The following is a 26426-nucleotide window of genomic DNA, read 5'->3' as shown; positions in this document are numbered from 1 at the left end:
GTATTTTACAGATAAAACTATTAACAAAACTATAAAACTGAAATAAAAATACACAAATCAAAATAATAATAAATCATAATATGTTCTAATGGAAGTAAAATAAATATAGCAACATACAAAGAATAAACTATTTTAGCTTTAGATATAATTATAATAATGGCTACATCATAATTTAAAATATCAAAATAATAAAGAAATAATCAATTAAATTCGATTTCGTCTTCGTATATAAATAAATAAACTCTTTCATTACTCTGCATTATTTTTTTTTCTATCTAAACTTTAGGTAAACGGCACATTTAGCTTCCAGGCCACCGGGAATATTCCTGGTATCCCGGTGGGACACTCCGCACCTACAAGACACAATAATTGTATCAATGATACTTGTATCGAAGAAACTGCCCAACCCTGATTATAATGATTAATTTTCTGCTTCAATGCCTAATATGATTCTTGTCACGATTTGAACAATTCATAAGTCGTCGCATATCGCATTTACCAATATTCGCGTTTATAATCCACAAGTATAAATTATAAATCCTTGAAAATAAAAATCGTAAGAATGTAACTCCTACTTACCGAAATGAACTATACATGCAAGCTCGGATGCAAAAAAAGACTTGGGAGCGATGCCCCCTAAATGTCAAGAAAACAAAAAAAATGTACTCTATAAATGTGTCAAGTATTTGTAAAAATGTTTAGTAAAAAACTGTTACATGATATACAACAAACATGATGTGGTTTTCCATGTCTTTCCATCGATCCCAGTCAGACATTGAACACTATATTGTGCGAAGACCGCTGCGTAACAAGTAAGACGAAGCTGAATATTATTACCAACATAGGTTTGGCTACGTTGGCTACCATCGCGGTTAATTATTCTGGCATTCTGATCGCGTCAACAATCAACCGTAGTTTAGGAATCTATATGACCCGATTATCATAGACGTATCAGACCGGACTTCCACAGAACGGTATCCGATCGCTGTCCAATTAGAGAGGGTCATTCGTGTACGCCATTGTAAACCGGGTATATAACTATGAAGAAGCCGGTTATACGTTGCGTGGAGCACCACCAGGTTATCCGTGTGGGCACCAATGCACACCGTGTTATACATTGGTGATTGAGTTACACTACGGGGCGCACCGTCCCGAATGTGTAATTTAGTTGCACCGATCCTCCCGCACTACTCCGAGTCCATCAGTACCATCGCCGCTTGGCGTTAATTCGGTTGGTTATTCGTCAAAAACGACTTTCCACCGAATGGTATCCGATCGCTGTCCAATTGGAGAGGGTCAGTCGTGTACTCCATTGTAAACCGGGTACATAACTATGAAGAAGCCGGTTATACGTTGCGTGGAGCACCACCAGGTTATCCGTGTGGGCACCAATGCACACCGTGTTATACATTGGTGATTGAGTTACACTACGGGGCGCACCGTCCCGAATGTGTAATTTAGTTGCACCGATCCTCCCGCACTACTCCGAGTCCATCAGTACCATCGCCGCTTGGCGTTAATTCGGTTGGCGATTCGTCACTGTCTCACTGACGTCTTTCCACCGAACGGTATCTGGTCGGTTCCCAGTAGGAGCGATGACATCGTGCACACCATTGTATACCGGCCGTTGCATATTATGGTGTACCCACGGATAAACCTTGCGTGGAACACCACCAGGTATATACCGTGTGGGCGCTATTATGTAAACCGCGTTCTACAGAGGTAACCAGGATAATATACAAAGCGGTGAACCGTCTTGGTGTATACCTGGGTAGCACGATTATACCGCTCTTTTGATAGTCGATCAGTACCATCGCCGCTTGGCGTTAATTCGGTTGGTTATTCGTCAAAAACGACTTTCCACCGAATGGTATCCGATCGCTGTCCAATTGGAGAGGGTCAGTCGTGTACTCCATTGTAAACCGGGTACATAACTATGAAGAAGCCGGTTATACGTTGCGTGGAGCACCACCAGGTTATCCGTGTGGGCACCAATGCACACCGTGTTATACATTGGTGATTGAGTTACACTACGGGGCGCACCGTCCCGCATGTGTAATTTAGTTGCACCGATCCTCCAGCACTACTCCGAGTCCATCAGTACCATCGCCGCTTGGCGTTAATTCGGTTGGCGATTCGTCACGAACGTCTTTCCACTGAACGGTATCTGGTCGATTTCCAGTAGGAGCGATGACATATCGTGCACACCATTGTATACCGGCCGTTGCATATTATGGTGTACCCTCGGATAAACCTTGCGTGGAACACCACCAGGTATATACCGTGTGGGCGCTATTATGTACACCGCGTTCTACAGAGGTAACCAGGATAATATACAAAGCGGTGAACCGTCTTGGTGTATACCTGGGTAGCACGATTATACCGATCTTTTGCGACTCGATCGGTACCGTCACCGCTTGGTGATAATTCGATTGGCTGTCCGCCTGAAACGTTGTCGGATGAGTCAATAGACTCCTGACACGTGTTGTTTAGACGTCAGAATTACAGTTTAAGCCGAGATGGAGGACAACGTCGCCTGGACCGTGGCTGTTGTACTAATTATAGTCCGCTTCGTCTTAGGTTCACTGAAAAGACTGGATTTTCATTTCTAATCAATGATTAACTACGTCCTATTTGGCGAAGTAAGAAACGCAACCTGAAGGCACCAGCTGTAGGTATGTAAACATTAATTACTTCTAATTAGTATTCGTATAGTACTTTATACATATCATATGTCCATATTATATTGTAAATATGTATGAATAGGTCAAGGCGTATCATGGTAAATAGTTATAATATTATAAGTACACGTTTCCTACTTTGAAAAAATGCTATTTTAATCATTTAACGTAAGACACTTAATATTTCGAAAAGCTTTAATTTTTTTACTAAATTTATTTTTTGGAAATGTTGAAATTTAATGAAATCTACAACTAATTACTATTTTTTATACATGATAAACATTAATCAACTTAAGATTTTTAAATGGTAACACTTGTATTTATTACCAACAAATCATTAGACTTTTATTTTAAGATTTTCTGTTTTTGAATTTTGTAATTTAATTCAATCGATTTTGAGATGTAACCATTTGATGTAGGAGAAACTTTTTGTGCTGTTTTTCTCTTGTCCCTATTAATTTTTGGCCAATCATACACATGCACTTATAAGTTATTACATTACACATAACGTTTAACCGGTGATAATGAACTTATAATTGTGGACTTACTTGCGGACGTCGTGGGAAGTATTTTATACTACGGGTATTGCGAACCCGGTGCCTCGAGATCCATCTTGCGGAAAATTTCAGGAAAACCATTCCAGTATAGGCAATTTCTTTTGATTGAGTTTTATGCAAGTTATTATGCATTATTTGAAATTAGCAAATTATACAATTAAAAAACTTTAATAATTCTAGAAAAGCCAAATCCCAGGCAACAGTTATATGTGTCAGTGAAATTATTGTTCCACTTTATAGTCTCCCTCATAGGGCATAGCTACACTCTTCAACTAAGTAAATGTTGCCAAAATAAAAAGAGTCTATTGAATAACACGAAGAAGCCAATAACATAAAAGATTCTTACGACTTACTTATTGTATCATCAGAATGTCGAAAAAATGTTCTGCTCGTTAACAGACATTGATAAATCGTCTGAGAGGATGGCTAAAAGTCAGGAACATTATTTGAAAATTTCGATTCCACTATAGGCAGGAGCATCTAACTCCAACACGAATATCCTTTAGTTATATTGGATAATTGATAATAATCAATAAACACTCGTATATCAAATAGAGAGTGCGGTTGGGTAGCGACGACTTCACTAGAATACCATGGCGTAAATCAAGTATTGATAGTCCGACTCTATTATTCACGTTACTTCTTGGAAATAATATCGCAATGTAGAAAGCAACGGGAATCTACTACATTAAATTCCCTATTTAAAATCATGTTACTATGTTAGCAAATAATTAAGTTATAAACTTTACTGTCGACTGTACTGCGGATGAGGTCCATGTCCCCGGCATCCCCACTTTGAGCTTTCGTAAAAAAACCCGGGGCGATCGTTTGTACTCTGTTTTTACCGGTTTGTACCGCAAAAATCGTCGTTTGTACCGAAAGCTGTAAAAAGTTACAAACGTTTTAAGTTGGGGGTGCTGAAGACATGCCAGCACCCCCACTTTGAGCTTTCGAAAAAAAAACCAGATCCATCGTTTGTACTCTGTTTGTACCGGTTTGTACCGCAAAAATCGTCGTTTGTACCGAAAGCTGTAAAAAGTTATTAACGTTTTAAGTTCGGGGTGCTAGAGACATGCCAGCGCCCCCCCCCACTTTGAGCTTTCGTAAAAAAACATGGGCCGATCGTTTGTACTCTGTTCAATTCAATACGGAGTGTACGGCAAAATACTCGAGCAAATCATTGTCAAATATTAATTTATACAGTTTAAAGGTAAATTAATTCTTAAATTAAAAAAATTTAAATAAGTGTATTTGGTTTTTATACTTATTTTTAAATCGCAAATTAAACTTAAGTTTTATTTTTTTTTGTAAGCTTTTTATTCATTATATATACACAAATATCATTTTGTATGTTACTTATAAACTTATTATTTTTTATTATAATACGGAATTTAATACTATGTTTTATTTACAAAAGAATATTTTTAAATGTTAACTTACAGTGGTTAGATGTTAGGTAAGATTCCTGTTAGATAACTTATCATTAGATACAATACAAATTTTAAAGTTATTAACAGTTGTACCTATCTTTATGTTTTTATCATTTGTTAGAAGAAATAAATATTTTTAATTTTTATGTTAAGTATATACTATACATATATATATTATTTGTTATTTTGTTTTGCAACAAATAATTTAAAATGTTTAAATCACTATTGTTTGTTACTTATTAACTTATTATTTCTTATTAAAATATGGAATTTAATGCTATGTTTTATTTACAAAAGAATATTTTAAAATGTTAATTTACAGCGATTAGATGCTAGTTTTAGATTCCGGTTAAATAACTTATCATTAGATACAATACAAATTTAAAAATTATTTACAGTTATACCTACCTTTATGTTTTTATCATTTGTTAGAAAAAATTAATATTTTTAATTTTTATGTTAGATATATATATATATGTATATATATTATTTTTTATTTTTTATTTGCAACAAATAATTTAAAATATTTATTTTTCAATGGGTTTTAAATGGTTTTGTTATATTTTTGTTTCAAATATGATTCTATAAGTGTATTTTAAGTTTACAGTCACTCAATCCTCATATTTTGGCCGATTTTTTATGCCTACCCTCAAAGTGGGGATGCTGGAGTCGTGCCCGAAACTTTTATGACTTTTTACAGCTTTCGGTACAAACGACGACTTTTGCGTTATAAACAAAGTACAAACGATCGGCCCATGTTTTTTTACGAAAGCTCAAAGTGGGGGGTGCTGGCATGTCTCTAGCACCGCCAACTTAAAACGTTAATAACTTTTTACAGCTTTCGGTACAAACGACGATTTTTGCGGTACAAACCGGTACAAACAGAGTACAAACGATGGATCTGGTTTTTTTTTCGAAAGCTCAAAGTGGGGGTGCTGGCATGTCTCCAGCACCCCCAACTTAAAACGTTTGTAACTTTTTACATTTTTCGGTACAAACGACGATTTTTGCGGTACAAACAGAGTACAAACGATCGCCCCGGGTTTTTTTACGAAAGCTCAAAGTGGGGGTTTTGGCATGTCTCCAGCACCCCCAACTTAAAACGTTTGTAACTTTTTACAGCTTTCGGTACAAACGACGATTTTTGCGGTACAAACCGGTACAAACAGAGTACAAACGATCGCCCCGGGTTTTTTTTACGAAAGCTCAAAGTTGGGGTGCTGGCATGTCTCCAGCACCCCCAACTTAAAACGGTTGTAACTTTTTACAGCTTTTGGTACAAACGATGATTTTTGCGGTACAAACCGGTACAAACAGAGTACAAACGATCGCCTCGGGTTTTTTTACGAAAGTTCAAAGTGGGGATGCCGGGGACATGGAGCTCTGCGGATGTCGGAACCCCAGATTTTGCAGTGGAAATAGAAGTAGCACCCTTCCTCGGTCGTCAACCAGCGAAATCCCTATACAATAACAGCAATGTTAGTTAGGATCAAGATAGAGCCCTCATAAGGATATTCACAGAACAGTAAGCGGATTCATATACCGATATCGGATAGAATATCAATAGTACAATTAGAAGCAATTCCAAATAAGATAAATATCAGTTTACGCTCCAGCTGCTTAGAGTGACTATGAGTTAATAGAAGATTTCTCTAAGGACATTAAATACCTTTATGATTTCTACTATTTGTAGATCTGTTATTCATAATTATTATATTTTTTTATGCTTTATTCGAATTTACTAGAGATTGTATTTTTTTTTATTTGAACTTTCATGACGTTTAAAATAAAGTATTTAACATGATATATTATTATATTAAACTATGTAATAAAATATAATATGTGTGATAATATTAAATAGGTACTTATTTAAAATTAAGATTTGTTATATTAATACATATATAATACGGATAACTAAATGGCCGATGATGATTAATATGGGCACTACCTGCTTTTAGAGTCTGCGCACCCCTATGAACATATTAATATTCAAATACATCATTTAAAATAATTTATAATTTAAAAACTATGAAAGTAAATGTTTGAAATATACAGTCATTCATTAAAGACATTTATAGGTTCAGACTAAACCGATATATAAAAATGGGCATAAAACTTGCGTAAACAATTATAGACCAATATCCATGCTTAGGAATTTTTCGAAAATACTGGAAAAAATTGTGAAAAGCAGGCTCTTAAAATTTTTAGAAAAATATAAACTTCTCTCAAAACAGCAATTTGGTTTTAGGCCAGGTTTGGGAACGGAGAATGCTTTATATAGTGCAACACAATTTATAAACAAGGCTTTAGATAACAGTAAGAAAGTTATCGTGATTTTTATGGATTTGTCAAAAGCATTTGATACTGTTAATCATAAAAAATTAATTAATATTTTACCTAATTTTGGTATAACTGCTGTGACAAGCTTAAGTTGGTTCACAAGCTACTTGGAAAATAGAAAGCAAATTGTTCGTATTAATTGTTTTACTGGTGTTGATACATCTATACACTGCGATGTTCCTCAATGAAGTGTTTAAGAACCAAGAGGGGTTCATTTTGTACATTAATCATAATATGTGTAATTTGGATATTAACGGAAGAATAGTAATATATGCAGATGATACTTGCTTACTCTATTGTGGAGACTCTTGGGGCGATGTTAGTACTAAAGCAACTCGAGAATCCAAAATGGTTATTGCAGTTCTAAAACTTAGAAGTCTATCAATTTAAAAAAAAAATATGTTTATGAACTTCTCGATAAATAATGTTAAAGATAATTTTGAAGAACTTAAGTTACATTTCTGTGAAAATGGAACTTTTTGTAATGGCACAGTTTGTCAAAAATTATTTAGAGTATCTAGTACCCGATATCTAGGCTTATCGTTTTGCAATCACCTGAGAAGGAATCTTCATGTGAATAACATAGTCATGCGTCTTCGAAGTCTAAATTACACTTTCTATAAGCTAGGTACATAAAATTGTATCTGTTCGTATCATGAGAACTGTATATTTAGCTCTATATCAAGCAATTTCTCAATATACTGACCTAAATCAGTGGGTTGACAGAAATGTATTCAGTAAAAAGAGCTCTTCGTTCATTTGATGGTAAAACATCACTTTTTAAAAAATTTGTTGAATATCTTGGTCCTATTTATTACAATTATATGCCATTTTCTATAAACAAAAATTTTAATATTAATTATAAAAATAACGCTAAAAAATTAATTGTTGAATGGCTGCGTGTATCGTTAAATGTAACTTAGGTTTAACTTTATGATATTATATAATTACTTTTTTATTTTTTTATTTCTCTCTCCTTCTATTTTGTATAACTACGCAATTATTGTCTTTTAATTTTAGTTTTCTTTTAAGCATATGTAACAATTGTAACTCTCTTTCTTCGCCACAAGCTTATAGCTTACAGAAGATAGGTAATTCAAATGTAGAAATTAATATTAAATTGTATATTTGAATTTAAAAAAAAAAAAAAAAAATAAAAAAATTTCATTTTAAATTTAAGATCAGTAAGATTTGAAAATGTTTTATAATCTATAACATATCCTAAACAGATAACCTAACCTAACCATCTCCGCTCAGAATCATTTTTCGTATACAATAATATAATATAATTGGATTCAAATTTAATTCCATTCATTACAGTAACCTACTGTACAGCAGAGCGACATCTACGACTTACCCACTTTTTTTCATTTAATTATTTCCAAAAAAAATAAAGACAGCCATTTTGTAAAGTTTATTTTTCTGTAAATATTATCGTTTCAAAATAAAATTTTATTTTCATTAATTTCCTAATTTTTAGTATTTTTCTAGTTTTGAAGAAAATCAATATAATAGTTACTAGGTACACTGGAATAGTTCGGTCGTCCGTATAAGTACTCGCGCAGCGCGATGTTTCACTTATTTTAAAACACTACGAAGTGTAATAATTCGCAATTTTTCTCAAAACTAAAAAAAATAAATATAAAAAAAAATTTACGAAAATAAAATTTTGAAAAATCAATATTTTCAGAAAAATAAACTCTAAAAAATGGCTATAGTGAATTTTTTTGAAAATAATTAAATTCAACAAAAAAACGGGTAAGTCGAGGATGTTTCTCTGCTGTATAGTAGGTTACAAGTGGATAAATGTAATGGGTAGAATTAAATTTGAATCCAATGATATTATATCATTGTATATGAAAAAGATTCTTAGCGGAGACGGTTTATCTGTCTACGATATATTATAGATTATTAAAAATTTTCAAATCTTAGATATAAAAGAAAAATTTGTTACGCATTTCTAGCATAAAATAATTTGCAAATTTTCGAAATTTTTACATATGTTGTCAAAATTTAAACTTTGAATGCTTATAAAAAAAAATTGTGACTACCTATATATATCTTTATTTTATTTTTCAACTATTATTGTATAAATAGAGACACTAATCTATTCATGGGAGACTTTAATGCCAACATTGGTGAAGGTAAGATTCCAGGTGTAGTCGGAGAGTTTGGGTTAGGAGTAAAAAATGACCGTGGTCAAGCAGAAGAATATGTGAGTCAAGAACAATTTGGCTTCAACAATGGGCTTGGAACTAAGGAAAATTTATTTATAGCATCCAAATATTGGTTCAACGATGACGAGACATCAACTAAAAGGTTTATTTGTGTTTCATCGATTTCGAGAAAGCATTTGACAAGGTGAGGATACTTGTACAGATACAACAAGAAACCGATAATTTGGGGTGTGTCAGATATTCATATTATTGGTGACTGGTGAGTATGGTACTATATATACTTATAAAATATTATTATGTTAAATAACATGTATCAAATTATTTTTGGATTTATTAAATTTGTCAAAAAAGATCAATACAAAAAAATGGAAGGAAACACCTGTTTGTAAAATGCATTCCACCAAAAACACGGCTCAGGAATTTGAATATGGAACAAAAAGAATTAAAACCTTATTGTAGTTTTTTAACTAAAGGTACATAGTAGATACATTACGCAATAATGCTATTATAGTTATTTTTAAATATTATAACAAAACATGTTATTATATACTTCTTTATATGAAATAAATAATAAAAATCTTAAGTCATACATATTATTTATTATACTTAATTGATCAAATAAGAATAATTATTTTTATATTACACAATTAAAAAAGAAGATACCTAATCTATATTGATATGTAAATTAATTAAATTAACTGATAACCTTGACAATATAGTAGTTACATATATACTATAGGTACATACTACATATCATAATATTGCGCTGCTGCAGTCGAGAGTGTGTATAATGTTGGTTATATACTTATGCAGATAAGTACAGATATACACGTGGGCAGGCTTTAAAACCAGTGGTACCTATATATTATCATTGCCAATTCATCGGCCCTTTGATCAACAATTTTGAAATGTAAGTAGGTACTTACATTTTTTTAGTTATAACTTATAACATTATAAATAACGTTTTTTGAAGCTCTGTTATCACTTATATTATTACACAATATATTAAACTACAAAGTGTACATAGTGAATCATGAAATATATGAGTAATATGATTGGGCATATGGTGTTTAGGCCCATAAAAATTCACAGGACGAACCTCAGCACGACCGACTCGCACTCCAATGAGTACAGTAAGTAGATATGTGACAAAAAGTTTTATATACCTATAGGCTATATTATAGGTATACAGATGCAAAGGCCAAAGATGCAGTGATCATTCATCGAGAAATATTAAATTACATATTTTATAATTTGTTACAGAAATTTTAACGAAATCGATTTGAGACTTTAATTTTTACATGCAAATGCATACCTACTTTGGCACTTAAAAATTGATCGTTAGACTTCATTGAAATTCATCTAAGAGTTATAAACACTTTTTTTATGAAAAACACATAATTTCTAAATCATGAGTTAATATTCGTGTTTACCTATATTTGTCATCTGTGATATAATCATACTCATGATCTCATAAATCTAAACATATATGAGTACCTATCTACGACCTATAGATTCCTGTAAATTACGCAAGAATAATTGAAACAAACACATTAGTCCATCTATAAATGATATGATTATTATTGTGTTTTTTAAATTTGTATTTGTGTAATGTGTTGTTTTATTTAAACTTGGCTCAGTGTTCAAGGTAAGATTATTATAATAGGCCTGGTTTTGATTCACCTGTGTATATCAACTGTAGTGGTGGCATATTGTATAAACTTATAAAAAATTAGACTAGGCATCAAAATATTTTCAACCTCGGTTTTTACAAGCTTTGAAGGCTCTAAAACTTGGAAATAATAATCGGGTCAATAATACAGTACTATTTAACGGCCTTGATTGTCATCTCATCCCACAAACACAATGAATTATGAATTTACAGCTGGGCTTATTCTATGCAATAGAATATATATATATCTACAAAACGATTATATTCAATTTTATATTCTTAAGATACTCATGCTGAAATCGATCAGTAATAATTAATCATTCGTGACCATGAATCACCACAATAGAACCTTATACATTATATACAATATCGTTAATGCGGTTTGATTTTTGTGTATTTTTTTTTTATGTAGGCCGCAACTATATCAATCTGTACAATCGTCTCCTGCAGAGATGGTTGACTATTATATTTTGAACTTTCTATACAGCTATCAAAGTTTTGTATTACCACCAGTATATGCACCTTCTACAGTCACTTTAAATTTAAACTGTATTTACTGACGATGACTATAAACAATTTAAATAAATTACTTTTCTTTAAAATGAAATAATCATAAGGATTTAATATATAACATAAACACCACAAGTCATGCATTTATGAAACTCATTCAATGCCAAAGCAATAGTTGTTAATACGTAATATAATGGGAATACCCTCTCCAGAACAGGCAGAACACAACACGCCTCTCTATAGAGGTGTATAAAAACAGCTATCATCGCATGTTTTAGAGTTTTTATTGAACAAGTCTCCGAGGATAATCATACCAGATTTACGTGTAAACATGGCTGACATAGCATATTCAAGTGTGGACAACGAAGTATCCGAAATTCTGAATAAGTGTTTCGTTACCAGTTTTCGAAATGGATACATTAAAGCTAATGATGTCGTGTTGCCCGTGTACTTCAAGAAGTTTGGACAACGCATACAGGATATGGACATCAGAGACGATGACATTTGGGTCTGCAGTTACCCAAAAACAGGTTTCAATTTATTTAAATATCCAGCTAAAAACGTATTACCTATATAGTTGAAAAATATCGAACAAGACTTTTTATGAAAAATTTCATTGACATCACATTCCGTACAGTTTAAAAATCATTGTCAAAATGTAAACATATTATTAAGATATTGAAAAAGAAATAATATTTTCAGAAATATTCTTCAGTATGTAGGTACTAAGTTATATTGGTTATAGATTGCCTATAAAAAATAGTCGAATAATAATTAAAATACATAATAAAATGTTAAATAATATTAATGTTATGTAGATACCTATATTTAAAATGCATTGTGTTTTCGAAATATGCGATAAATAATATTTTTTTTTAACAAACAAAAACGACTAACATACAGTTCACAGTATGTACTATGCACAATACAGTATACATTAAACATAATATTTTACCTGTTTTATTTTTTAAATATTTTGTTCGGGATGATCGAAGCAAGACGAATACTTGACACCAGCATTATATCTTCACATTTTAATTAGGTATTGTAACAGAAACAAATTGCAAAGTACCCAAAAAATATTTATAATAAGCCAATCACATTTAAGGTCCATTTATTATCTTGCATTGGACACGTTTTCCAGAATAAAAATCAAATAAGAATGCATAGATACATGATACCTACACGATAACGTGTTATTGGTTTGAAAAAAATTTTTTTTATGTATTTATAATCTAACATAATAATTATTAGAAGTAATGAATAACAATATTTTACCTACGCCATTCTATTATGAAGCATTATACTTTAGTAACTATATATTTTATTATGTATATAAGTATAGAATTGTTGAATAGAAGATCATAGATATAGCGAGGCGATGATTGACATGCGAATATAATGTTATACCGTTAATCAATAATAATAAAAAGAAAGTAGTATTCTTCTTTTGTTGTCATATCATACTGCTCAGAGGCGTTTGTTTTTAGTGACTTCAACCGAAAGTATAAAAAATTTAAATCTATTATGTTTTAGGAACCACGTGGTGTCAGGAGATGACGTGGTGTATTGCAAACGATTTAGACTTCGAAGGTGCCAAACAATTTTTGCCCGAAAGATTTCCATTTTTAGAGTAACTATCCTACGTATCTGTCACTATATAGAAGAACGTACATTTTTACTAACGATTTTCATTATTAATTCAATTTTAGCCACACACCATTATTTGACTATGAAAAAGTGCTGCCAGAAAAACCCGACCTCAAGCTACCGTTGTATGTTTTTGATTCGATCAAGTTCATAAATGAATTAAAATCTCCGAGATTTATCAAGACTCATTTACCTTACAAGCTTCTACCAAAAAAACTTAGAGATCAAAGTACCAAAGCAAAAGTAAGATCTAAATTCTGATTGTTAACATAATATTTAATATTATAAGGATCATTTTTATTTTGACGATTTTTATTGTGTTCAAAATTCCTGTAACATTAATACCACAATAATATATGATATTTACATAATATACAACACATTTTTCTATACTTTTTTTTAAGACTCGCATGAACTCAATCAATATACCTGATATGAAGGATTTGAATAATTAAATAGGTTTTTTAGTATAATTTAGTATAATCAACGATTGGACAATCCTTCATTAATGATCACTATATACAATAATCAATATAGGTTATATAATTTGCCAATTGATATTACTGTCATAAATTTACAATAGAAATGTAACAAAAATGACACTGTAAGCCATTAGGTGGTATTGATAAAAATATATAATTAAGATTTTAAAGGAGAAATTGATAAGTGAAGTTAGTTATTATTTAAACACAAGTTGATTGAGCTAAGTATCAGGTACAAAATTACTGCTGCGAATGATATTCTTATAAATACGTTTATCCGTTTTGAAGATTTGATTCTGTAATTTTTTTTCTATCCATTCAACATGAAATATATACATTACACAATATTTTTTAGTCAACATTAAAATCTAAGGATTCCTTTTAAAGCTTCAACGCGAATGAACATAGTCACCCAGAATTAAGATACTGTTTTTTCGGTAATACCACTTATTTAATCACGATATTAAAATATCAAAAATAAATTTGAAATGTCATAATATGTTGAGAACCATACGAATATTTCAATTTATAAGTACAGGGATTTGGTATTTCCTTATATTAAAAATGTAATACCAAACAATCTGTATACAATTTAGTACAGTAAATATCTATTTTTATACGTATATAATTGAAAAATAAATGAGTGGTGTGATGAGAACTAACCTCAATCACTAGTAAGATTTTATATTCACACATTGAATTTGGCGTACCTACCTAGCTATATTACTGATTTACTAAAGAAGAAACTAGTTAATAATGGAGTTACATTAAAAATGTTGCTATAGTCTTTATTAAAATAGGTTATGATAATATGTTTATATTATATGTCACGCTAAATTCTCCGCCCTCATTGTAAATTTCAGATTTTTTAAATAGTACGCTTTTGATGATCGTACCATAAAATTATATTTTGAGTACTTTATTGGCACTTTAATTTTGTACACGTCAGTTTATCTGGTAAATATTGTGGGCCTGAATGTCTCCACAAAAGTATATTAAATATTTAATTTGGAAATTATAACCGTTTAAAAATTATCATACTCTAATGTATAGCTTATATGGAACTCATTATAATCATTATAGTTTATATCATAATTTAACTATTTCATTATAATAAATTATAATCAAACAATATTATATACGAACTTTCAGATCGTTTACGTGGCCAGAAATCCAAAAGATACTTGTCTTTCATATTTTCACCACTGTTGTTTGTTAGAAGGATATACAGGAAATTTTGAAGATTTTTGTAAATTGTTTACCTCAGATTCCCGTGAGCAAAATTCACAATAAAAAAAAAAATAATAATATAAAATTTAAAACAACGTACACTAACAACTTGTGTAATTAAGTCTGTTTTAGCCCATTTTTTGATCACATTCTTGGCTACTGGGATCGAAGAGACGATTCCCGATTACTCTTTTTGAAATATGAAGAAATGAAACAGGTAATCTACCACACATATTATTTTGATTTGCTCATATTATATTTGTTATCGATAATATCCGACCCTTTGCTAATGTTAATATTAACTTGTTAACGAGGTTAAATTCTAATAACAAAATGTTCGTATAATTTTTTTTGGTTACATTTTAGACATTTATAATTCACTATTTTATCATATATTTACTTTTTAATTTACGACACGATAAGTTAATATTAATAAGTGTTTATTTTATTACAACATTAATAAGAAATAGATACTATTGTGATACAATAACAAAGTAAAGTTGTAACTCAATCAAAAAAGCAGTCTTGTATATGTGAATGAGTTAATCGACAGTTAGAATTGAAATAAACAAAAATCCATACATACAATTGTACCTGCTAAAATAATTTAACAAGAGAAGAAATGAAAGGCAACTTATAAAAATTAAAAAGAAATAATACCTATTAGAATAATAAGTAAATATATTATATACAAAAGATTTTTTTTTTAAATGATTAATATTATATTCGAGTGCCTAATAATATTGAACCTTTAAAAATTGAACTTTTGGGTACAGTTGAAAAATAATAATAAGGGGAATATTTTGCTTAAGTCTTATGTTATATAAATTATGTTCAGGTTAATTATTATCAGTCAGACAAATTTTAAATACACATAATAATAGTTCACATTCATAGATATTTACACAATGTTATATATTAACATTTCTTTTAATTATTATTACGTATTTCGTCACCTGTTGATCATTAGCCATGCGTAATTGTATAATGTTGGTCATTGATTACTGAATCCTGAAAGGTATTGTAATTCATAAAAGTCGTGGTTAAGTTTAACATTAGTCAATTATATCTGATATTATATTATGATATATATAACATATTATACTATACTACTGCATATTGCATACTATATATAGATACTATTTACTAGTTCCTATTATGACATTATTTTAACAACATTTTTAATTTGTTTGAATAGGATCTACGTGCGGTAATTCGTCGAACAGCTAAATTTTTAGGCAAAGATTTGCTTGACGATCAGGTTTTGGTTTTGGAAGACCATTTAAGTTTCGAAAGCATGAAGAACAACAGAGCTGTGAATTACGAGCCTGTTATTGAGATTAATAAGACTCACAATTTAATTGATGCTGATGGAAGTTTCATGAGAAGTGGTACAGTGGGAGGAGGAAAACAAAAAATGTCACCAGAGTTTGTAAACATTTTTGATGAATGGGAAGAGAAATGTCTAGGGAAAAGTGGATTAAAGTTTTGAAGAAATTAACTAAGTAGTAAAGTGGTGTTAGGTGTTTAGTGCGAATGTAATTACAAAAATAATAATATTTATTTATTTATTTATTGGTTATTAAACTTTGTGTACGTTCCGTAAACTATTTTATAGATACATAATCACCGATTTTCGCATGATGTGATGAATCAATTGGCTACTCGTATTTAAACGCAACAATTTGGCTATTGGAACCAAATAACAGTTAAAAATATAAACCATTTTGGTCTATGGTTGTATCTCTATAAAATTTACCTTTTGTTACAGTCACTACTGGAAGTTAGTGTATACTACTTAAAATATAAACTACTAAAAATTATTTTCTTTATTATAAACTGTTTAAATTAAGCGCCTTGTATCACATATAACATGATTTAATTTTGTTAAACTCGTAAGTATATAATAAATAATAATAATGAATTAACCAAAAAAATATATTTTATGGAATCAACCAGTTAATATCACAAAATTACCCAGACCACCGTCATCACTAATCACATTACTTGGAACTCTCTACAATAATGATATATTATTATCGTATAGTTTTTTTTTTATACATTTCTTATGAGTATGAATTTTGTTAATATCTAAGCATTTCAACTATTTGATATTAAAATAATAATCAAATATTAATATGATAGTATGTAGTTGTTTTTTAGATAAATACCTATATTATTTATAAATTTAAATTGATTACCTATAGTACATTATCATATTTTATTAAAAATGTATTCGCAATATAAAAACGTAATATTATATTTCTACAAGGCCGTAATACAATAAACATATTCATAGGCGTGTACCCACTACCCAGGCACGACCCTTGATTTTTCATGGACCGAAGCGCTATATTCCTTAATTTACCGAAATCACCAAATTCATTCAATTTTAGATAATTTTTTCATAGCGGATTTGAAAAAAATTGAATAATTCACTATGTTCCCTCTGTAGTTGAAAGTTTGTATACACTATACAGTATGGTGTTTAGACATATTATTTTGACTAGTATTAAAATTGTTTTTATAGTTTATTTATATAATTTATGTATAATATTATGTAATAAACTATAAATAATAATATGGTAAATATGTTTATCTCATTATTGGAATAATTGAATATTTGAATATTGAATACAAACAATTTGCAGTTGGGTAACGAGGACCCCACCTTTCTTAGTTCACCTTAATATTGTGTTATTGATATTATTGTAGTATCTTTTTTATTATTTTGTTATATCGTGTGTATGTAATTTTACTTGTGTCCTAATTATTATAATTTATGTATTTTAATATTTTATTGTACCTGTAGTTTTGCCGTATTTTTGGGCCATCGCCCCTTATATATGTTAATTATGTAATAATAATAATGTTAATAAACAAGTAAACATATAAACAAATATGAGTTTACGTAGGGTTTTTCCCTTACGCAAATAATATAATATTTTTTCTAAAATAGTTCAATAAAAACAATAAATAACCATTATGCACCATTCCTTTGGTAACAGCTGGTAAATTAATATGATACAATAACCACAGATATATACTATACATGTAACACTGTAACAGACGAATGTCTACCTAACCTCTACGGACATAAAATACTTTTATGATTTCTACTACTCGTATTTCTAGATCTGTAATTCATAATTATTATATTTTGTTATGCTTTATTCTAATTTAATAGAACTTGTATTTTTGTTTATTTGAACTATCATGAGATTTAAATGTTTAATATAAGGTATTTAAAATTATATTATATTATTATTATTATATTAAACTATGTAAGAAAATATAATAAGTGTGATAATATTAAATAGATACTTATATAAAATTAAGATTTGTTATATACATATATATATATATTATATAAAACAGTTGACTAAATGGCCGATGATAATTAATATGGGCACTACCTGCTTTTAGAGTCTGCGCACACCAATGAACATATTAATATTTAAATACATCATTTAAAATAATTTATAATTTAAAAACTATGAGTGTAAAAGTTTGAAGTAAACAGTCATTCATTAAAGTCACTCGTAGGTTAACTACAAATTTTAATATTATATGATAATTAGTAACGGGTCATTTAATGACTTTAAAATGTTGACCCCCCCTCCCAGAAAAAAATCGTATCTACGCCGCTGCCGATACATCAACTAAAAGGTTTATTTGTGTTTTATCGATTTCGAAAAAGCATTTGACAAGTTGAAACATGAGAGACTGTTTGAGGTTTTACAAAAAATTGATATAGATGGAAAATACCTACAATTCATAACGAATTTGTATAGGCATCAACAAGCTACTATTAGAATAAATAACACATTTTCTAATGACTTAAAAATTCGAAGAGGGTGTATCCTTTTCTAGGTGTTTTACAAAAATGTCCGAGAAAAAAATGTCCACGGTAAAAATGTTCGAAATTAAGAATGTCCGAGGTGAAAATGTCCCAAACCAAGAATGTCCATGGTAAAATTTTCCAAAATCGAAAAATTAATTGATCGTTATATAATAAAATGGAAACACCCCAGTCACATTAGTTATCCATGTCAAAACCACCCTGCATGGCTGTATATTTTCTATACTATGACTGAGAATACCTGAAGATATTTATAACTATCTACCTATTTGTGATTGACATTGTGTATTAGGTGCGATAAGATTATTGAGACAATTTTGTTACAATGTATTATACGTAGGAAACATAATTAATAAATTTTTATTTTTTTTTTTAAGTATTATTATTGTCAATGTAGTAAATACCCATTTAGTTCTACTATTATGTAGGGATACTGACATACTGTGTATAATATCATATTTTATCTGTACATATTTTATCCTATTTTTGATTAAAATTTAAAAAAGTTGTGAGGAATACAACAAAAATGAAAAAAGTATTGACAACTTTTTAAAATGTTTATCATTGACGTTTATAAATTTTAATTAGGTAATATGTGTTTTAGTAAATTATTAGATTTTTTTTTTTGACAATTTTACCATGGACATTTTTGTTTTTGGACAATTTTACCACGGACATTTTTAGACATTTTTCCTCGGACATTTTTACCTAGATTCCCTTCCCCCATTGCTTTTCAATCTATATTCAGAAAAGATAATGTCAAAGGCCTTAAACGAAGCAGAGAAGGGCATTGTTATAAATGGGGAAAATTATAAACAACTTGAGATATGCAGATGACACTGTGGTGTTGATAGCAACATCGAAGACTTGCAAAAGATATTAGATAGAGTAGTAACAGCTAGCAAAAACTTAGGTTTACATTTAAGTGTCCGAAAAACCAAATACATGATAATCAAAGCCCGGTAAATCTGCTTAGAATTAACGATATCCCCTTAGATAGAATACATAAAATTAGTTATCTTGGACAATCATCGATAGATAACTGGGGCCATTCGCACGAAATAAAATGTCGTATAGAAGAAACAAGAGTGGCTTTTATGAATGATTCGTTGTTATGTATTTACCGTACTTTTTATGGAATAGAGACTTGGACTTTATCCAAAGTTTCGATCATCCGAATCCAAGCGTTCGAAATATGGATATACCGCAGAATATTAAAAATTAGTTGATGCGATTACATAACGAATGTCACAGTATTGGAACGAATGAACAAGAATCTGGGATTAGTGACAACAATAAAAACGCGTAAACTTCAATACCTGCGACATTTTATGCGACATCCAGAAAAATATAGTCTATACTACAATTAATAATACAAGACATTAAGACAAAATAGCTGAAAGAAGAAGTCGTGGAAGACCACAAATTTCTTGGACGGACAACCTCCGAAAGTGGTTCAATACATCAACGATATCTCTATACAGAACAGCCGTTAATAGAGATTAAAATATAGCTATAACATGATTGCCGACGTTCGACAACGAATACGGCACTCGAAGAAGAAGAAGAAGATAAGTGGGAACGGGTATGATAGTAGACATCCGGTTATCTTTTAATTTGGACAAAATATGTCAACTCCTGGTCTCTAAAAACGAAAAATACAATAGCACCTCCAAAACATACCTATAACTTTGAGGGGCTACATCTTACCAACGAATTATTCTAATATTACAATTCATAAAAAACATAGTTTTATACATAGGTTATCATTTGAAAAACAAAAATCGATAGAGGTTTCATCTACAAAAATAAGGGTTAATAAATATTAGGGAGTATGAAAAATATTAGACTATAATAACATTTCTATATTTGAAAAATGTTAATACTTTTTGAAATAATGATTGTCTTACGTTAAATGAACCATCCTGTATACTATACCTTAAAAAATATTTTCTTGTTAATTTTGTTAGATGTTAAACCCCTCGTGTTTTCACAATTTTTACCAAAGGTTTGTGTACAGTTTTATTGAATTTCTAATATTATTATCAGAAACAATATATCATAATATATAGTATGATTAATACTATGTTATACATATATAACATGATTTATGTGTACTTGTTTCTGATAATTATCTCTTATTTTTTAATGTTAAATTTATTTTTAAATGATATTATGTAATTAATTCTACCACTTTATAACTCTCTTTCTCCAACACAAGCGTAAGCTTACAGGAGAAAGATAAATCAATTAATGTTTTATTTAATATGTATATCTTGTTAAGTATTATTTTTTCTGATTAAATAAAAAAAAAAAAAATATCAATTATCAGGTGGTTTTCAATTTATATATGACATAGGTACCTCAAACATAACTTATACAATCATTACACATGGTAAGGAAAAAAAATGCGAGTTATCGATAAATTTGAGACGTTGTATATAATATGTAAATAATAGTAGTAGTGGCGCAATCAGTATATTGGAGCCAAGGAGAAAAATTAAATATGGGGCCTTAAAAATCTATACCAAAAGCCGCTTAACTTGAAGGCTTATGGGACAAGTTAGTTTTTCCACAATGGATATTGCCCTCAATTATATACGAATTCTGATTTCTAGAGCTCGGATTTTAAAGCATAATAAATAACAAAAAAAAAAACAAAAATGAAGCATATTAATTTTTAAAAAAAGCGAAAATAAAGCATGACCAAAAATAAATATGAATTAGTTGTAACGCTGAATAAAAAATTAAAAAAAATTGAAAAATTAATTTATATTAAAAAAAGAATTCACTACCACATATTTGGCAAAATTTTTAGTAGTGAAACTGACTATTGTCTGACAGAATATTTTTATACATATATAGAAAACCGTGCTATATTATAACCATTTAGTTCGTACTACGTATTCCGGATTTTCTTTTTAATTAAATTAAATTTTTATTTATTACTATAGCATAATAAACATAATATACAAATATCACAGCTAGAATAACTGAAAAAAGCAATAAAAAAGTATTTACACAAAAAGAAGCAAAAACTAACCGGTTTATTTTGAATGCAAATAACGTGAAACGAAAATATTGACTTTTTTCAAAATATTTTTGTTATATAGTTTCAAGATGTTAAAAACCAACGTTTTTATTAAAAAATTATATTTTTAAATATTTTTTATCCTTATCAATTTTTTAAGTTTTTACTTTTTTGAATGACAACATAGAGTTTTAATTTCATATTCCAAAGCAGAATATTTTTCTAAGTATTTTGATTCATAAAAATCGAATTTAGGACGAGTAGTTTATGAGTTATATGTATTTAAAGCTTAGACAAGCGGAATAGTGGACAAACATTTTTCGGGGTAACCCCGTACCACTCCACTCTGCCAATCTAAACTTTAAATACTTATAACTCAAAAACTACTAGCCCTAAATTCGATTTTTATGAATCAAAATACTTAGAAAAATATTCTGCTTTGGAATATGAAATTAAAACTCTATGTTGTCATACAAAAAAGTAAAAAACGTAAATACTTTTTTAAATAATGAGTGTTGTTTGATAAATCAATCATCCTGTATATAAAAAAAAAAATAATTTACTTTAAAATCCGAGCCCTACTGATTTCTAATAACAAAATTTTACTTGCGGTATATCGAATTTTTTAATTCACACCCACCCCTCCTCCCTTTAACATTGGAATTGACTTGAAGACACCATCATCTCATACTGTAATGCTAGAAAACTAAATTGAATGCTTGTTTATTTTTGTATTACTTTACTCTGTTGCAAGCTTCAGTTTCTTCCAGAGAGATTGATATAAGTGTTAGGGTATAATGTATTGATTGTTGATATTTATATTAGGCTAAAGGGTCTTTTTTTAAATAGTTATTTATAGCTTTTTCTATTTACTATAGTTTAAATATGTTAGTAATTTGAATTTTGAATTTTATGAGTTACCTACAGGTAATGTCCATGCACTTCGTTGCCCGTTAAAAACACCAACACTATATGATTCAACATTTTTGGTAAATTCGTCGTTTATACCCGGCTAGTAATGATCAAAACTTCCCGTGACAAATTAAATTAAATATATTAAATCGTAGTTCTGCTTTTGTGATGAACTTGAAGGTGATGACTGAGTGCGATGATCTGTTGTGCAAGGTGTAACTGTTAATAAAGAAATAGATTTATGTAGGAAATTAGTTATTGGTATAACCATATTATGATATATAAATAAAAATAAATGTTCTGTTGTTTAATAGAAATGAAATGTTAATTCTAAGTATTAAATTATTAATAATTTTATTTGAAAATCTGTAAAAAGTTTAATTTATTTTTATTGACTCTATTGAATTCATCCACAAGAAACTACAAGCCTTGTTTTTTGGGTAGTGTTCTAATAATTTTGATTTATTTTTTACTGTGTTGTGTATAAGTGTATATCTCAATGACGAAATATATTATTATTATTATTATTATTTTAGTATTATGTATAAACTCTATGTAGCATATAAAATTTATATTATATACTGTGTTGGCTAGTAGGTAATTTGTATAGTTGTATCTAAATAAACATATGAGTAAATTTAATGTGTAATATATCAATACCACCACTATTGTGCTGGCTATAAATAGTATTTATTATTATATAGTAACCTGATTAGTTATTGTTTATTGTTGACGACGATTGTTCCTATACACTGTTTAAATGATTTATATTGTAATATTTCGACAATTAATTTTATTGTTTTAATAATTATATTCAATAATTTTTTATTTTTTATATTTTTATATGGTGTTTAAAGTAAAGAAATGCAATGTTTTCAATTAATCAATTTGTTCTCCTCGACTTAAAATAGCTGCCAACAAAGTAACGCAATGTTTCAAGAGTGAATTGATATTCTGTCAACACAGACACTGTGGCTGCAGGTCGTACATATTTTAGTATAGTTTAAGTTATTATATTCCGTTTCATTTACGTTAATATTACTTTAGTTGAAATTAGTAATATTTCTAGAATGAGATATTTATAATATTTTTTGTAGAATGATAGGTGAACTAAGGAAGCTCAAAAACCAGAATCTGGTTATCTTAGTAAATATTAAAACTTATACTTATAAAAAGTGAATTTTGCTATTCATCTTTTTTGTCATATCTGCTTCTAAAATTCCAATAATAAAAGTGCTCAAAAATATATAATAACAATTTAGCTATAGATCTTCTTTTTGTACTCTCTGTAACGAAATTTCACTTCAAGAAATTGATCAAATAATTACTTAATAATAATTAATTACTCAAGCTATTTATGGCATAAATTAATATTCAAATGTTATCGTCTTGTGGATGTAACGCCACTGTTCGTATAAAAGATTATTTTTAATTTTGGTATAATTGTTAATTAAATTTAATTAAATCAATTCCAGTCCAAAAATGTAAATATGTGCACACGAGTAAAATTTTAGTATGTATTTACAATATGCATTGTTCATAACAATCATAAGTTATAACTATAATTTAAACTATATATTATTATAATAATAGTATAATACAATATTTAATAAAACTGCGTATTACATTATACATAAAATATAAAATATACATATATTGCAGTAAATTATGTACCTATAGCTAACTACTTGAATTATTACTGAATATTCAAATGGTGAAAATAGTATACTGATGTATTAAATAACTAAATAAGACTGTTCAAGGACTAATAATAGCTAGAAAATATTTTAAACACTTTTCAGGCAGAATAACAACGTTAAAAAAAAAATTATTTTACAAAGTAAAAATGTAGATACGTCTAAATAAATATATAAACACACAATACAGAAATGCATATAGTACAAGATTAATATCGTCTAAAAAATGGATACATAGTACATACAAGTCATTTTTTGTTGAATATAGAAACATAAATAAAGTAAAACAAAAGTGCAGATTATTTTCGTATGCCACTTACTCAAACTTAACACAGTCGAAAGTTTATAAAACACGAATAATTACAATATTTTATAGAAGTGTACCAATCAAAATCTAATACAAATTAAATACTGTAAAATATTGGTAAAAATGTTTAGAAAAAAACTGTTATTTTTTAATTTCATATGTGTATAAAAAATAATAATAAATAACAGACTCGCTACATTAACAGCAACAAAACGTATCTCATTTTGATACTTTTCAGGAGAGACAATAAACTAAATTAATTAGTAATTAATACTTAATATACCAGATTCAAGATTTATTCTGTTAATCTAAGTAGTTTTACAACGTTTTTTTTAACTAATGGTGAAAAAAGTTGTATTATTTACTGAAAAATCCACTTACGTGTAATTAGCCACATCACAATAAGATACGTGGTATTTCAATTTAGAGATACGTGTTATTATAAAAAAAAAAATCCCTGAATTATCATAAAATAATAATGTCGAAACCACGTAACTAAAAGAAAGAAAAATATTTTGGTGAAGTTTTTAAAAATATAAAAGATGAATTATCATAACTTTATTTTCATGACAGTTACAATGTTTTAACAAAATAATAACAAAAAAGTATCTATACATTTTATAGAATCTATTCCATTCTTTGGATTTATTTGGTACAATTTAAGGATTAAGCTTAAATATTATACTTAAAATAACTAAAAAAACTTTTATAAAATAGATAGGTAATAGGTTTATATTAAATTAAGTAATTACTATTATAGTATTATAGGTTTGGGTAAAATCAAATTTAAAAAAAATATTATGTAAAACCACGTATCTCAGTGAATAAACAAAATCTTAAGATTGTTTTAAAAATATGACTAACCTATAGGTAGTTAATACATTATAATAACAATTAATGCTTTATTTCAGTACTTGAAACATTAAAAAATAAGTTATTAAATTATTCAAAGTCAAAAGGCAATGAAATGCTTTGTTAATGTACATAGTGTATAATGAAGTTTATATAAATTGTATACCTATACGTGTAATAACACGTATCTGAATTATGCAAAATGTTAACTGAGTTTAGGAATATTGAATAAGTTAATAATCAATAACAAATTAATAATTATTGTAATACAATGCATAATATATATATATATTAAAAATACTTATATTATAATCAGCTTAATATTGAATAGAACGCAGATATTTTAAGGGACGTTCTACATCCACCGTGTAAAATTGGTCAAATACGTATTATCGCAGGTGAATTTACGATACGTGCTATCACTGAAATCACTTTTGGCGGGAAACTAATGATTCTATAACGTGCATGATAATAAACAATTTTATGCGCAAGAAGGATTCAAATATTTTGGTATATAAATCTTATTTTGCCCAAAATGAGATACGTGTTGTTGCTTTAAGGTAACATTGTTTTGATCATCCTATTTAGAATTTGGTAATCTCAAATTGCGTCAAAAAACAACATGACAGATAGCGTTCGTCAACTCATATCGTAATTGTCCGCATTTATATGCATACCGTTAGATATATTTTGATTTAGTATTATTCATTTTATTCTGTGCAACTATACATAAACTACTGATTTTTATGCAAGTAATTATGCATTATTTGAAATTAGTAAATTATATAGTTGAAAAACTTGAATGATTCTAGAAAAGCTAAATTCCTGGTAACAGATTTATGTGTCAGTGAAATTATTGTTCCACTTTGTAGTCTCTCTCATAAGGCTTAGCTACTTTCTTCAACTAAGTAAATGTTGTCAAAATAAAAAAGTCTATTGAATTACATGAAGCAGACTTGAAACTGTCCAAAATATTGGTCTCCCCACCAACTCTTCATTGTCATTGATTGTGTCAATCCAGTAAATTCTCTTCTCA

The 26426-nt window shown here is 28.9% G+C and overlaps 2 protein-coding genes across 3 annotated transcripts; both read left to right on the top strand.

The window, feature by feature from the left end:
• Nucleotides 1-249: 249 nt before the first annotated feature.
• Nucleotides 250-9616, top strand: LOC149055510 (protein CFDP2-like). Its single transcript, XM_089227551.1, has 5 exons — nucleotides 250-812; nucleotides 2581-2675; nucleotides 9106-9223; nucleotides 9285-9444; nucleotides 9537-9616. Exons 3-4 carry the CDS (start codon nucleotides 9122-9124, stop codon nucleotides 9363-9365), a joined length of 183 nt encoding a protein of 60 aa, XP_089083677.1. The 5' UTR covers nucleotides 250-812; nucleotides 2581-2675; nucleotides 9106-9121; the 3' UTR covers nucleotides 9366-9444; nucleotides 9537-9616.
• Nucleotides 9617-11645: 2029 nt separating this feature from the next.
• On the top strand, nucleotides 11646-18067 carry LOC107164914 (luciferin sulfotransferase-like). Of its 2 annotated transcripts, XM_089226747.1 has the most exons (7): nucleotides 11646-11897; nucleotides 12904-13000; nucleotides 13080-13260; nucleotides 14652-14772; nucleotides 14852-14946; nucleotides 15928-16267; nucleotides 16348-18067. In XM_089226747.1, exons 1-6 carry the CDS (start codon nucleotides 11699-11701, stop codon nucleotides 16219-16221), a joined length of 987 nt encoding a protein of 328 aa, XP_089082873.1. In that variant the 5' UTR covers nucleotides 11646-11698; the 3' UTR covers nucleotides 16222-16267; nucleotides 16348-18067. The 2 variants fall into 2 exon arrangements, with proteins under 2 accessions (XP_089082873.1, XP_089082874.1); XM_089226748.1 differs by having other exon boundaries at nucleotides 11683-11897; nucleotides 15928-18067.
• Nucleotides 18068-26426: the final 8359 nt, after the last annotated feature.

The sequence above is a fragment of the Diuraphis noxia genome, unplaced genomic scaffold, assembly GCF_037042655.1.
Source record: "Diuraphis noxia isolate RWA-SAM2 unplaced genomic scaffold, SU_Dnox_SAM2 contig0004, whole genome shotgun sequence".
In the NCBI taxonomy this organism is placed as follows: Eukaryota; Metazoa; Arthropoda; class Insecta; order Hemiptera; family Aphididae; genus Diuraphis; species Diuraphis noxia.
The sequence above is the reverse complement of the archived record's forward strand: the minus strand, read 5'-3'. Positions and strand labels throughout refer to the sequence as shown.

Bases quoted from the DNA above. Each gene is read 5' to 3' on its own strand.
- LOC149055510 (XM_089227551.1), top strand. From the start codon at position 9,122: ATGGGAGACTTTAATGCCAACATTGGTGAAGGTAAGATTCCAGGTGTA. The intron at 9,224-9,284 runs GTGAGTCAAGAA...ATTTATTTATAG, and splicing joins GTGGTCAAGCAGAAGAATAT to CATCCAAATATTGGTTCAAC.
- LOC107164914 (XM_089226747.1), top strand. From the start codon at position 11,699: ATGGCTGACATAGCATATTCAAGTGTGGACAACGAAGTATCCGAAATT. The intron at 13,001-13,079 runs GTAACTATCCTA...ATTCAATTTTAG, and splicing joins GAAAGATTTCCATTTTTAGA to CCACACACCATTATTTGACT. The intron at 14,773-14,851 runs GTGAGCAAAATT...TGTGTAATTAAG, and splicing joins ATTGTTTACCTCAGATTCCC to TCTGTTTTAGCCCATTTTTT.